Below are 14,574 nucleotides of genomic sequence, written 5' to 3' on the forward strand. Positions count from 1 at the left end.
TAAAGACCTCAAGCTTCACCTTCTCTCCTACTGATAATCCCAAGGGTCCCAATCTGAATCTACAAAACCCCAGGGACGAGTAGGGTCGGCAACAGAAATCGTGGGGTTCCCGGGTTTAACGCCTGGAAGTATTTAATCCACGTGGTAAGCCCCAGAGGGTGCATTGAACACAATTTTTTTCCTTGCAGTACCTGAGGCTGCAATACAAAATCTGCACTAAGTGCACCCTCTGAGGCTTACCGCGCAGGTTAGCAGCAGTCATTGAATAGCTAGCGGCAGAGCTGTAGCTGCACAGTAACTAAGGGCCTCATTCAGCAAGGAACGCAGTTGCGTATACACATGCAATCGGTCGATTAATTCACACTGCGCATGCGTATGCGTCATAGTGCTCATGCGCAAGCCAGACGCTTCAGTCAGAGCTGCGTGCACAGAGGCTACGCAGACTCTGTACTGAGTGATTGACAGGAAGTGCCGTTTGTGTTTGGTAATGAGGGGGGGGGTTGCCGAAGGCGGGTATGCCAGTGCGTCTCAACAACGTTTCAGGGGCATGCATTAATTAGCCACTGCGATACCAGACGCAGCCTGAGGACTCATAGCATGCGCAGAAGTAAGCAATTCCTGAGCGAGGTCTGGGCTTCCTTAACTGTGCACATGGGATTGATGTTACTCGATGTTACCGATTGTTTCGCTATGTTGCCCTAGTATACGGATGTAAGAGAAAGTCGGCGTCCTTATGTCAGGCTGTGTACGCAATGTGAATGCACACATTTAAATAGCACCGCTGATATTAGCACCTGCGCTACATACGTATACGCTGAATTGCATTTTTAGCTGAATCAGCCCCTAAGTCCCATAACTATTCAAATCTGCCCCTCTGTTTAAAATATGCATTGGACTGTACCACTGAATATACAGCAAATGTCTATAAATGCAGTGTTAGGGTTAGGCTGCGGGAGGGATGGGTTAGGCTGGGGGATGGGAGGGTTAGGCTGGGGGATGGGAGGGTTAGGCTGCGGTAGGGATGGGTTAGGCTGCGGGAGGGATGGGTTAGGCTGCGGGAGGGATGGGTTAGGCTGGGGGATGGGAGGGTTAGGCTGCGGTAGGGATGGGTTAAGGCTAGGCTGCGGGAGGGATGGGTTAGGCTGGGGGATGGGAGGGTTAGGCTGTGGGAGGGATGGGTTAAGGTTAGGCTGCGGTAGGGATGGGTTAAAGTTAGGTTGCGGGATGGGAGTGTTAGGGTTAGGCTGGGGGATGGGAGGGTTAGGCTGCGGGAGGGATGGGTTAGGCTGCGAGAGGGATGGGTTAAAGTTAGGCTGCGGGAGGGATGGGTTAGGCTGTGGGAGGGATGGGTTAAGGTTAGGCTGCGGGACGGGAGTGTTAGGGTTAGGCTGCGAGACGGGAGTGTTAGGGTTAGGCTGGGGGAAGGGAGTGTTAGGGTTAGGCTGGGGGACGGGAGTGTTAGGGTTAGGCTGGGGGACGGGAGTGTTAGGGTTAGGCTGGGGGACGGGAGTGTTAGGGTTAGGCTGGGGGACGGGAGTGTTAGGGTTAGGCTGGGGGACGGGAGTGTTAGGGTTAGGCTGGGGGATGGGAGTGTTAGTGTTAGGCTGCGAGACGGGGGTGTTAGGGTTAGGCTGGGGGATGGGAGTCGTATGGTGCGTACACACTGGGCGATAAAGTGGACGACTGAACGATAACGATATCGTTATCGTTCAGTCGTCCACTTTATCGTCCATTTTTAAGCCCAAAAAGATGAACGATGACGACGCGCGTTCCCGTGGGTCGTTTGTTATCATCGTTCATCGGGCTGACATGCAGGCCAACCTGACGATCTCGTCAGGTTGCTGCATTTCAGGGAATGGGGGAGAGAGCCCGGCGCTGAACGATATCGTTCAGCGGCTGTGCTCAATGTCATAAACGACATTGAGCACAGCCTGCCGGGGACAACACTAGACGATATCGCTCAGGGAGCATATCGTCTAGTGTGTATGCACCTTTAGGGTTAGGGTGGGGGATGGGAGTGTTAGGGTTAGGCTGGGGGATGGGAGTGTTAAGGTTAGGCTGCGGGACGGGAGTGTTAGGGTTAGGCTGGGGGATGGGAGTTTTAGGCTGCCGGAGGGGTGGGTTAGGCTGCGGGAGGGATGGGTTAAGGTTAGGCTGTGGGAGGGGTTGGTTAGGGTTAGGCTGGGGGATGGGAGTTTTATGCTGTGGGAGGGGTGGGTTAGGGTAAGGGTTATAATACCTAAATCTGTCTGTATTCTGACCATCAGCACCCTGACTGTCGGGATCCCCTACCCAACCCATCATAATGTATTGTGGACCCCAGATAATAACAGGAAGTATCTCTACTATTTTTACTTATACATCATTTTCCTTCCTTTTCCAATTATTCAGAACTCCCAGAAGAGAAAACTGCGACTCTCTTCACTAAGTCATTACCAGGTAATAATAAGAGGAAAAATGGTGAAATGGTGTATTTGTCTCAGTTAGAGCGCGTCTGTTACTCACACACAGCTGCGCATTACACAGACGTGGTCAGTTCCCCACACAGACGTGGTCAGCTCCCAGCTCTGGACAGTTTTCCCGCCAAATCTTAATAGTTCTCTAATTATTATATTCCTGTATTCTTTTTTTCCTTGTACTTCAAGAACTTTCTGAGAAGTTGTGCTGCCCCTGGAACTAATAAGTTAAATATTATATAGAACAAAGAGACTGTGAGTTCTATTATAGAGTGCACTAGGGATTGGGGGTGTATATGCATAAAAATTCCAATTTACTAACTTTCTTTAAAATCTGTTTGTAATGAGGATGTGTAACTTGTCTAATGAAATATTTGTATGGAAAAATGTTAGAAGTGCTCGAAAAGGTAGAAAAGTGTATTGAAAGAAAAGAAAACCCTGTCTTATCCGATACTTTTTTTTTAACTTTTAATAAGAAGACTTTAATATTTGTGACTGTTATTTTGTTTCTCAATAGTACATTGTCCTGTGTATTTATCCATCATATAAGTGGTAGTGTGGACTGTCAGTTACAATCATGGCAATTTGACTACTACAGACTTTAGAGGTAATCAGGGGCTGGCTGGCAACTTATAGCCTGGGGGGCAAGTCCAGAGCACTGGCCCATATGTAACGGCCCATCCTTGTATGAATGGGCCGTTTTTTTATAAATAAATATTTATAATTTTTTTTTTTTTTAAAACGAGGCCTAGTGTTGCTTAACCCAAAAAGACTTATTACGTGTATGTGTGTGTGTATATATATATAAAGGAACCCGGCTGCTTAGCTCTTCCCATCTCTTTACACTTAGACCACCCAGCACCCCGTTTCTCTCTGTCCTCTTCTCTCTCAGCGCTCGAATGAATGTCACATCTTTAAATAGGTAAACACTATCATTTCACAACATAAGCATAGGTGTCACAGTAACAAAATTAGATTTGGTATCACAAAGTGGAGCTTCTCAAGGGTTTCACTAACCATATATAGTTCACTTATGGTGTAAGAGTACAAATCGGAAAAAGGGAAAAAAAAAGGAGAAATATATTGGGCCTGATTCCGAGGTGGACGCTGCGGTGTTGCACTTGCGTTGGAATGTGGCGTCGTACCAACAATAATATGCAAATGCTAGTTTCAGTCTTCCCCTGCTACAGATACCTGAACCAGAATGTGCAAGCCCTGAGACGCCCACTTTCTGGACCCCTGTGCACATTAGCACAGTAGGTGGTTCCAGACAGTCCACAATTGCGTCCACTTGCACCTGCCTATAAATCGCTGCTATGGACTAATAGCCTAATGCAGGAAATTTCACAGAAGTCTCCTGCAAAAGGCTTATTAGCACTGCAGATCGTAGTCCCCATTATTATCAATGAGGACTATGATCTTACCCTTATGTACCATTTCGGATATTTGGCCCTTTTGGTTCACACCATCCTCAGACGGTGTAAACTGCTCTATGCCATGGAAGCGTATTTGCAGGAGAGATATTTTACGATTCCTCTCCTGAAGCCCTTGGCCAGCTCCGGAAACTGACACTGGGCCTGATTCAGAGCCGGACGCTATTAGTGCTCGCTCGTTCAGAAAATGGGGGTGGCTATTCAAATGAACCGTTCGCTCTTTGCGGTCTGTTGATGCCTCTATGTCTGAACGAGCGAACAAAACATGCGGACATTTATTTGAAAAATACGCCCCCTGGCCGCTCGCATCATACGTCATGTCCGCTATTTATTAGATTAATCGAGTACATCGAACGGCGTATGAACTGCTCGCTATTCTTGTGGTTGGTTTTTCCTACCACTATATTGCGAGCAGTTCTGACTATAAAACAACCAAGTGACGTGGTCAATGACGCTGCTGTATTAATTATGCACACCCTTAAAACACCCGTTTTGACCTTTAAGCACGCCTGCGTTCTGATCTCCACTCCCCGTTTTCAAGCACCTTCCCCTGTTACCACCCACATACGCCTCCTCCTGTCACTCAAAATAGCAGGCATTCGCTATATAGCGAACAAACGATTTTCGGCCGCACTGACTGGTTCGCGCATGCGTATTATAAACCGTACGCATGCGCAGATGGGCGAACATCGCTCGGAACGAGCGTACTGCCGCTTACGAGCGGCTCTGAATGAGGTCCACTGTGTGCATGCAAACTGACAGATTTCCCGGAGCACTCTTTTATAACGTGAAAGGTTCCTCCAATATGCCGGTAAGTCACAGGGACAGCGTTCATCACTACCACCGCCCCCGCGAGTTACACTTAGTACACAGCGAAATATCTGTTGCGAAATTGATTAGTAAACAATGACATGATTGTTAATACAGTGGCCCCTTAAGTAATGACAGTTATAAGATCACAAAAATGGGGTGTGGTTTCCTGCACTGGATTATACAGTATTTGGTGAGTTATATGGTGTTTATCATACCACATAAGTGAAATAGCAGCCAGATAGGAACAATGCAAGTTTGACCTCCATTATTGAATGCATACCTATTAAAAAGTTAACTTTTAGATATTCATATTTCATGTTGAGTTCCCCTGACAAATAAAGTACTTTCCTCCTTCCAATTGTTAAGTACTTCCCAATTAGAACCACCAGATATTGTTCTTCTTTTGCTGGAATGGAAACCTCACACAGAGGACTACGCACATCTCTGTAGCCCATTTCTCTCTAACCACCCCCACTGTTTTCCATGCAATACTAACCTTAGGCAGGAGTGTAACTAGAATTTTGAGGATCCCATAGCAAAACATGTAAGGGCTCAGGTCTCAAACAGGCTCTGCTGCTGGGAGAGGCAGCCACCCCTACCCGCAACCCAATGGTGCATGGCCTGCCCTTACTGACGTCAGACGCTCAGGCTCCGCTCCCGGTACCTCTCAACAAGTGTGTACCATCTCCCTTCCATCCCACAGGGTAACCTGCCCCATGTCCCTTTCCTCCCATAGTGTAACCTGCCCCATCTCCCTTCCCTCACATAGGGTAACCTGCCCCATCTCCCTTCCCACCCATAGGGTAACCTGCACCGTCTCCCTTCTCTCCCATAGGGTAACCTGCACCATCTCCCTTCTCTCCCATAGGGTAACCTGCCCCATCTCCCTTCCCTCCCATATGGTAACCTGCCCCATCTCCAGGGGTAAATACACATCCACCGCCCCTGCTAATTCAATGTAGCGTGATATAACACGAGCAGCCGGGGAACATCCCATGCCAGCCTCCCAGCCGCCCACAATGTGTGAGTAGTATTTGACCACAGGCTGCCTGCGGTCCCAGAATGTTAAAACTGTACCAGCCCGGGGGGGGGGGGGGGGGGGCAGATGGCACCCTGCCCCCCGGCCCGGCCCGCCCCTGGAGATGATTACTGTGTCACATTATGTTCAGTATCCCAAGGCTATTTCTACCTATACATTGTATTTCCTTCTGTTGTATGTGTAGATACAATTGTTTATATTTCGGTGTAAAGAGGTCAATCCTATTACATGCGAAGGGAGCGAGTTGCCGTTGCAACAGCGTTACAACACCGACAACGGACCGGCCCCTCGCACCCTTCGCGGCCCACTCTGAGCTTGAATTTGCTGAATTTTGCTCGGAGCCCTATGGGGTTTCGAGCAATTTTCAGCGGATCCAGGCTGCCGTAAAGTGCGCCCACTGCCGCGATGACTCGCACCCGCGAGATCATCACGGCTAATTGACCCCTTAGTATAGCTTGGCTTATGCTCATTTGCCTGGGACACAAACAATATCATAACAGTTTGTGGTTGTCATTAAATATTTGTCTATTTTGCTATCTGTAGTATTTCTAAAACCGCCAATGACAAAGTATCTCCTTGTTGGCTTGCACAGATGTGTCTTTTTACACTGTGGCTTCACTCGTTGCCATTAGACCCTCTTGGCGCGCCAGGGCCCGGCGACTGGATCGCACCAAGTGTCTTTCTCGCTCAAAATATGTGTCTTATTCGCATAAATAAAAGATCTATGAGCAACAAAACTACTTTACTAGATTATACTGATCAATGTGATGTGTGACATTTGTACATCTGTGTAAGATTGAGAGGGTATGTAAAAAGTTCAGAGTTTTTGTACGACTATGGACTCGCATTGTCTCGCTGCGAGTAGGATGCAAGTTTGTACCTTAACTCGCAGTATGTAATAGCCTGCGAGTTGGAAGGTGTGAGTTTATCTTAAGTGCAAGACCTTGAGAGTTGTATGCAATTGTGGGAAAGCTCGCAAATTATAACGTGAGTTTCATTGCAGGGTGCGAGTTAGCCAATGTAACCATTGGCAGCAGAAGCCTGCACAGATCAGTGAGATTCATGCAGGCTTCTGTGTGTTAAAAGTGAATGAAAGTGTTATGAAAATATGAAAAATTACATTGAGTGCGCAACCCCCCAAAAAGCATAACCTGCACCAGGCTCTGAGGGCTGGTTATGATTGTGAAAATATGGGGGTGGGGGTGGGGGAGTATGAAGGCCACTGTATTTTCAACACCCAGCACCAGGCTCTGTGAGCTGGTCCTGATTATTAAAATACGGGGGGAAAAAAAATAAAGATTTAGTAGTCACCCGTATTATCCACAACCAAGCACAATAAAACTTCAGCTATGGTCTTTTCTATAGAGATCTATGGGCGGACCGTTGATTAGCTGAGAGAGCTGAGCCCTCAATAGTCTATGGAGAAGTGTTTATTGGCTCAGAGAGGCAGGGGCTTGGCTCTCTTAGCCAATCAACAGTCTATCCATAGCTTTCTATAGAAAAGAAGCATTACCGGTATTTGCGTAGTATAGTACTGTACTTAAAGTACAGTGCTAAGTCTGGTGGGCTCAGGTTTTTATTTTTTTTTTATTTTTCAAGGCCTATTGACATTCTATATGGACCAAAGAGTACCTGAACCAAGGTGAGTATGTTTTTTTTTTGCCAAGACCCAGGATGCTACTTGGAGAAGAGGACCAACCGGCGCCAGGGAGTAAAGGTAAGTATTTACTGTGTGTGATTAAAAAAATATTACAACACTTGGTGTACAGTATGTGTATTGTCTTTATTTTAATATTTCTTTCATAAGAGGACTACAGGTACCAGGTGGCCCTTAGTGCCTGGGCTTGCTGGCACTTGTGGCACTTCAAGTGCCAACAAGCAGGACAGGCTTGCTGGGACCTATAGTATCCCTGTAAAGGACAATATAATTTCTATGTTTGACTCAATCAACTCTGCACCCAGTGTTGTGGAGGATAGCGTGGGGTCTCCTCGGGATGGGGGTCCCTTTTATTAAGGGGGTCCCCATTTCCTGTGGAATTCCTGGCCTGGGCTGACTAGTGTGGAGTTGTGAATGCTTTGGCAGGGGGATCCCATCAGGGGTGTCCATCTGCTGTTGCATTACACCCCAGCTAGTTAGAACCTGGTCTTGTTGTGGATAATATGGGAGAACCCTACTCATTTTATCCCCTGTATTTTCACAACCAGGACCTGCTCACAGAGCCTGGTACTGGTTGTGCTTTTGGGGATACCCCACATCATTTGTTTAATTTTTTTAACGCTTTCATTCACAGAAGCCTGCATGGATTGCACTGATCTGTGCAGGCTTTTACTAAACACGCTGCAGCTGAGTCTCTCGTACACTCTGACTGGTGTCTCTATGCATCTGTGATATGAATAAGACACAAAATGTAAAGAACAATATGGCACGCTGCTCCTCTCGGAGCGTCTCATCCGTCCTTGTCATCTCGTGCTGAGTTGCGTTTAGGTGCTAGGTGTATGAGGACACATCTGTTTATCCATTCTCTCCTACTCACAAATTTTGGGTTATTTTGGGAGAGTAGACCCCCCTTTCCCCAGATCTTTCCTACTTCCCCACTGAAGTAAACAGTCTGGGGGCTTGATTTGAGTAAAATCATATTTGTGGCACCGTTAGCAGTTCAATGTTCTGCATCCCCCCATACCCGCCACCCTCCAGGACACATTTCCATCTGGATCTCCCGGAGGGGGCCATAGAAGAGTCAGCACCTATGAGTATATCGATCACATCATGCTTATATATTATTTTTATTTCTATGCAGATCTTCCTAAACCCATAACCGGAGCTAAGCCACCTGGACGACTAAAAAGAATATTTAAAGGTACAGTAAGCATTAGGGATCTATTTGTTAAAAACCTGTGCTAACTAAAAGTCTGTATAGAGCTTCTCTCTGTTGATATGTTTGTACATTGTTATACACAGATTGATTAATAATAGTAGACACCAGTGAAACTAGCAATTGAGGCAAACCAGACAGTGGGACTTAAACAGCAGCATTGTGTTTATTTGCAAGCGACGTGTGTACAGCCATACTCATAATAACAATAGTATGTAGTGAGGTCTGAGGAGAACATACAACAGACAGTCCAGTCATGTATGTGCAGTAGCGCGGGATATTTCACTCCTGAATAGGGCTCAAAGACAGTGACCAAAATGGCGCCACGCATGCGCAGATTACTTTACTGTTGCCATCTTGGAAAAAGATGTAATGAAGCATCATGGAGACAGCGCAGTATGACACTACATATACCAGCACTCTCCTCCTCACTGGCAGCTTAACAGGCTATTACTACAGTATGCATTATGGTATTCATTTATGGGTACAGGATAACGCCATCTCACGTACTGTAAATCTCAGATTTTTGTTGCTTGTTAAATTAAGTCACTTCTTAAGTCCCCCTAATTTAGCCTCTTACCGCAGCACGCTATGGGTATTAGGAGAAATATGTGATTTCTCTGCAGAAGCCCTTTTGGTAAGCAGGAGGCGCCAGAGATGGGATGTAGTCAGCATGCCTCCAAACGGCATGCCGACGGACTATATCCTGACGCCGGAATACTGACATTAGGTGAGATCCCGGCTCCAGATTACTGACTGCCTGAATGCCGAAGGTAAATATCGGGGGGTTATGTTTAGACACAGGGAGGGTTAGGCACCAGGGAGGGGGATGTTGGGTTTTAGGAACTAACTGGGAGGTAAGGGTTAGGGTTAGGCACCAGGGAGGCGGATGTTAGGTTTTAGGAACTAACTTGGGGAGGTAAGGGTTAGGCACCAAAGAGGGAGGGTTAGGGTAGGGAGAGGGTTAGCATACCGACGAAAAAGTGTCGGTATGTTAACCCTGTCGGGATCCTGGTGTCAGGATTCTTGAGTTGAGTGCCAGCATTACATACTCAACCCGTCAGAGATAACATTTTCCTTTGGCAAAAAAGGGGTAATGACTGCTTTATAAATAGACCCCTGTGTGTTCGCACAATTGTACAATTTTGGGGCCAGGTGGGTCACCTGAGACCAGGGCTATTTTTCTAGAACAATAGGTTCAGGAATTGTGGGTACAGGTACTGGGGGAGGAGCTATAGAAAAACAGTATTGGTGTGAAGCAGGGGCAGAACTATGGGAGACAATGGAGGCGCCAGCCGCCGGGCTCCAGCACTGAATGGGCACCTCCTCCATTGTCCACAATATATTCACCTCACTTAGGGCTGTAACTATGTGCCGGTGTGTACCGACACTGCCACCCAATACATGGCACCTCTTCCCGGCACCTGAGAAGCCACCATACACTAGTGGAGAGCTCCATGTCAGACCATCAGCTGCCGCCATTGTCTCTCTCTAGCCATTCCCTAATCATTGGTGTCACTGCTCCTCAGCAGCTTCTTATGTCAGTGTGACACGTCCGGTGCCCCCCTCACCCAGAACTCTCTATCTCACTCCTCCATGGCATGCCTATATTCTGTGTGCAACTGCGGGTGTATCTGCGTGTGAAATGCTACATTACAGTGTCAGCGGCTGTGATAGTGGGCACCAAATTATAACCTGCCTCCGGGCGCCTGGGATGAATTTACGCCACTGGTGTGAAGTACACTCCAGCGCAATATGTCCCACACTATATCCAGTTACTTTCCTCCAGGATGTATTGCCACAGAATCTCCCAGATGAGGAGAGCGCAATCATGAGAAAGGTATCAAAAACAACTTTACTTCATAACAAAGCTCACGTACAACAAGGTTTAAAATCTCACATATAACCTGGTTATTGGCCCTTAAACAGCTGTTCATAGGACTTCCTGGCTATCGCTGCCTCTAGAAGGAGCAGAAGACGTACCGCGTATGGCCATGCCCAACGAGTTTCATCAAGGACTTCGTCGGGGGGTGGCTAACCATTCTATCAGCCCTCTTTTATACTCACTATGTAAGTTGTTTTTGATACCCTTCTCACGATTGCACTCTCCTCTTTACCTACATAAATAAAAAAAAAAAAATAAATATATATATATATATGTATATATATATATATATATATATATATATTATATGCACATTCTAGGACAGCCGTCTCTCAGAGACTAAAAAATGAAAAAAAACGTAAATGTATTCCAAGTTCAATGTTTCAAGGTATACACCCCTTCGTCAGGACCATATACGGATAAAAGCACACTATAACACTTACCCACATAAGTACCCCCTGAACACCCACCTTGTCCACTCCATGCCGCTGCTCATCCGGACCGCCCTCCAGGAAGCCCCGCTCAGCCGCACTTCCCGGTCCCGCCGAAGGTGTTGCCGTGGGAACGCCAAGCTTGCATTCCACCGCCAACACACTTCCACGTTCCAGTGGAGGCAGCAACAGGGAATACCAGAGGGACGGACCTGCAGCATGAACAGCACAAGTGTGATGCACAAAAGAGTTAACACATATGGGTCTGCTCAAACTAAGAAATACCTGATCATACCACCTATTTACTGGATGAAAAAACGTTGTTCATAGAGGATAAATGTAAAATACATAAAAAATTTAAAAAGAAATAAAGGTGGAAAAAAAAAAGTTGACAAAATATAGGGAGAGCATTCCTCATAATCAAGTTATTAGACTGACATATAATTACCACAAGTAGTTAAGTTATACAATTCCAATTACTTTTGTCGTTTAGACCCTTAAGACTGATGGTGTCCAAACGCAAAATCCATTGTTACTCTTTAATCAGAAGACTCGCTTTGTCCCCTCCACAGGGTGAAGGCAGTACATGATCAATGATAAAGTACTTCAAAGTGGCCAGCGTGTGACCCTGCTCTTTAAAGTGCTTTGCGACTGGTTGGTCAATAGTTCTACCGCCCAGTGCTAAACGTATGGCAGATCTGTGAGCTGCCATACGTTCACTAAACTTCCTGGTGGTAAGAAAGGGCACATGGGCGCGTGATAATGTACACAACGAAAGTGCTACTGCATGTTAAAACATGACGTATATCATACATTTTATTTAAAAGAAGGTACACACAAGGGAATTTAAAATAAAACTTATTTGATGATAATACTTTTTGTCCCAGGACAATAGTTATTGAGAGGTTCAGGAATGAAGTTCCTGCTGAAAAATTGTCCTGTCTGAGACCATTGGAGTTTGACCTTCATTATTGAATGCATACCTATTAAAAAGTTAACTTTTAGATTTTGATATTTCATGTTGAGTTCCCCTGACAAATAAAGGACTTTCCTGCTTCCAATTGTTAAGTACTTCCCAATTAGAACCACCAGATATTGTTCTTCTTTTGCTGGAATGGAAACCTCACACAGAGGACTACGCACATCTCTGTTGCCCAGTTCTCTCTAACCACCCCCACTGTTCTCCATACAGTACTAACCTTAGGCAGGGGTGTAACTAGACTTTTGAGAATCCCATAGCAAAATTTGTAAGGGCTCAGGTCTCAAACAGGCTCTGTTGCTGGGAGAGGCAGCCACCCCTACCCACAACCCAATGGTGCATGGCCTGCCCTTACTGATGTCAGATGCTCAGACTCCGCTCCTGGTACCCGGTGCCAGACTAAGGTCCACATGGGCCTGTAGCTGAAATTTAGGAAGGGCCTATTGTGTCGCCGCAGGATATAATCAGCGCTAACTAACTCCCAACATTACTTCCCCATACTATATCACTGAACTACCTCCCAACTCTACTTCCCATCACAATATCACTGCACTTCATCTCCACAAGGAATTAGCATGACCGGCGGTTCTAATCCTGACAGCGGCAGCCCTGCAGGGGTGAAAATACCGATCGCTCACTAAGGTAAGTATCGCTAACCTAACCCCATGACCCCTAACCCTAAGTCTCCCTTAGGGGTGCCTAACCCTAACCTGCCCCCCAAGTGCCTAAACCTAACCCCTCCTTCCCCGCAGCCTAACCCTAAATCTCCCGGAGGAAACTACAAGTAAGCTATAAACAAAGAATGCGATTGGGATCCTGCTGTACCATTGTTGGCCCAGTGAGGGTATTTAGGTTGGTAGTTTTGTTTGTATGCACCCTGACAAAAGTTTTAATCTTGCACCTGCCCCTTCCTATCTCATTCAAATATTGCACATTTGCCATTGTTTCAGACATCCAAAAATCAAACATGCTCTCTATATATATATTTACAATATATATACAAATATATTTACAATCACAAATGAGCACTCTCCTTTAATAGTGAAAAATCTTCTTTTACTTTTCAATCGTTACCACCCAAACATGAAGTATTCACAATGCATATTAACAGCCAGAATGCCTTATTCAATTCAACTGCATAGTTTACCAGTCAACATTTCAGTCATTTGTAGGACCATTCTCAAGACAGTCAGAACAGCATAAACAACATGAAGTGTACTTGTTTGGCATTAATGCTGTTAATATGCATTGTGGATACTTCATGTTTCTGTCGTAACGATTTACGATTAAGGGGCTTATGTATCAAGCTGTTTGAGATATATATATATATATATATATATATATATATAAATATTTTATGTATTGCTCCTATTTCACAGAAATCTCTGCAAAGTACTAATTAGCGCCGCAGATCGCAGTCCCCATTATTATCAATGGGGACTACGATCTGACCCCTATATACTCAACTCCAAAAAGTGAAGCTTTTCTGAGTTTGGCCACAGTAGTTTACACCATCTTCAGATAACGTGAAAACTACTGTAAGCCTATAGGGGCTCCAGGTGCAGGAGAGGGATCTTTCGATCTCTCCCACGCAGCCTCCCGCCAGTTCCGGAAGCTGATGCTGTGCGCATGTGCAGCGTCAGCTTCCCTCTGTGAAAGAGTTCTCCTAAATGCCAGGGTTCCCCGTAGTACATAGCCAGGATATTTTTATTCAGGAAGAAAATATCCCTTGCGAGTTAAGTACATAATAATCGCGGCTGGTCCACGATTATTAGTACATAGACCCCTAAAAGAAGATTTTTTTTTTATTATCAAAGGAGTGTACTCCTTTGTGATTGTATAAAGATTGGGACACATGGTGGATTTGTGACTCCCAAATGCCCACTTCAGCAGTGCACCTATAGTTACGGGGCGTAACTGAGGTAATGCCCCTCTAGTAGTGCCCATATAGTAATGCCCCCCTAGTAATGCCCCTGTAGTGCCCATATAGTAATGTCCCTGTAGTGCCCATATAGTAATGCCCACTAGTAATGCCCCTGTAGTGCCCATATAGTAATGCCCCTGTAGTGCCCATATAGTAATGCCCCCTAGTAATGCCCCTGTAGTGCCCATATAGTAATGCCCCCTAGTAATGCCTCTGCAGTGCCCAGATAGTAATGCCCCCTAGTAGTGCCCATATAGTAATGCCCCTTTACTGCCCATATGGTAATTCCCCCTGGGAATGCCGCTGTAGTGCCCATATAGTAATGCCTCCTAGTAATGCCCCTGTAGTGCCCATATGGTAATGCCCCCTAGTAATTCCCCTGTAGTGCCCATATAGTAATGCCCCCTAGTAATGCTGCTTCCAAAAAAACCCAAAAAACAATACTTACCTTAAACCCCGCTCCTGTGTCCGCCGCTGCCTGGTCCTCCCGGCTGCTCCTTGGAACTATGGGAAAGACATCATGACGTTTCTCCTATAGTGCCCAGGCTGTGGGGAGAGCCGGAAGCTGGAGTTCAGGCGATAACTTCAGCCTCCGGCTACCGCGGCGCTGCAGGGAAGGAGCCGGGCACCCGCTGGTAATAACATCTCAGCAGGCATCCGGCTTGGAGCCTCCCTGCAGCGCCAGGCTGGAGGACACTGGCGTCGGGGGCAGCGGCGTACCCACACCTCCAGCCCCCCCTA

The 14,574-nt window shown here is 46.3% G+C and overlaps 1 protein-coding gene across 5 annotated transcripts in view; it reads left to right on the forward strand.

The window, feature by feature from the left end:
- The window catches only part of LOC148514811 (uncharacterized), a 188,347-nt gene that overhangs the window by 86,642 nt on the left and 87,131 nt on the right, over positions 1-14,574 (forward strand). For 4 of the 5 annotated variants that reach the window (XM_088480937.1, XM_088480939.1, XM_088480940.1 and 1 more), the window contains 2 exons: positions 2,392-2,439; positions 8,540-8,599. In XM_088480937.1, the coding sequence (XP_088337063.1) occupies positions 2,392-2,439; positions 8,540-8,599 (108 nt within the window). The remainder of the gene's footprint in view (positions 1-2,391; positions 2,440-8,539; positions 8,600-14,574) is intronic. The other variant, XM_088480941.1, reaches the window with a different exon arrangement.

Source organism: Taudactylus pleione, unplaced genomic scaffold (assembly GCF_031769625.1).
Source record: "Taudactylus pleione unplaced genomic scaffold, aTauple2 ptg000258l, whole genome shotgun sequence".
NCBI classification, from domain to species: domain Eukaryota; kingdom Metazoa; phylum Chordata; class Amphibia; order Anura; family Myobatrachidae; genus Taudactylus; species Taudactylus pleione.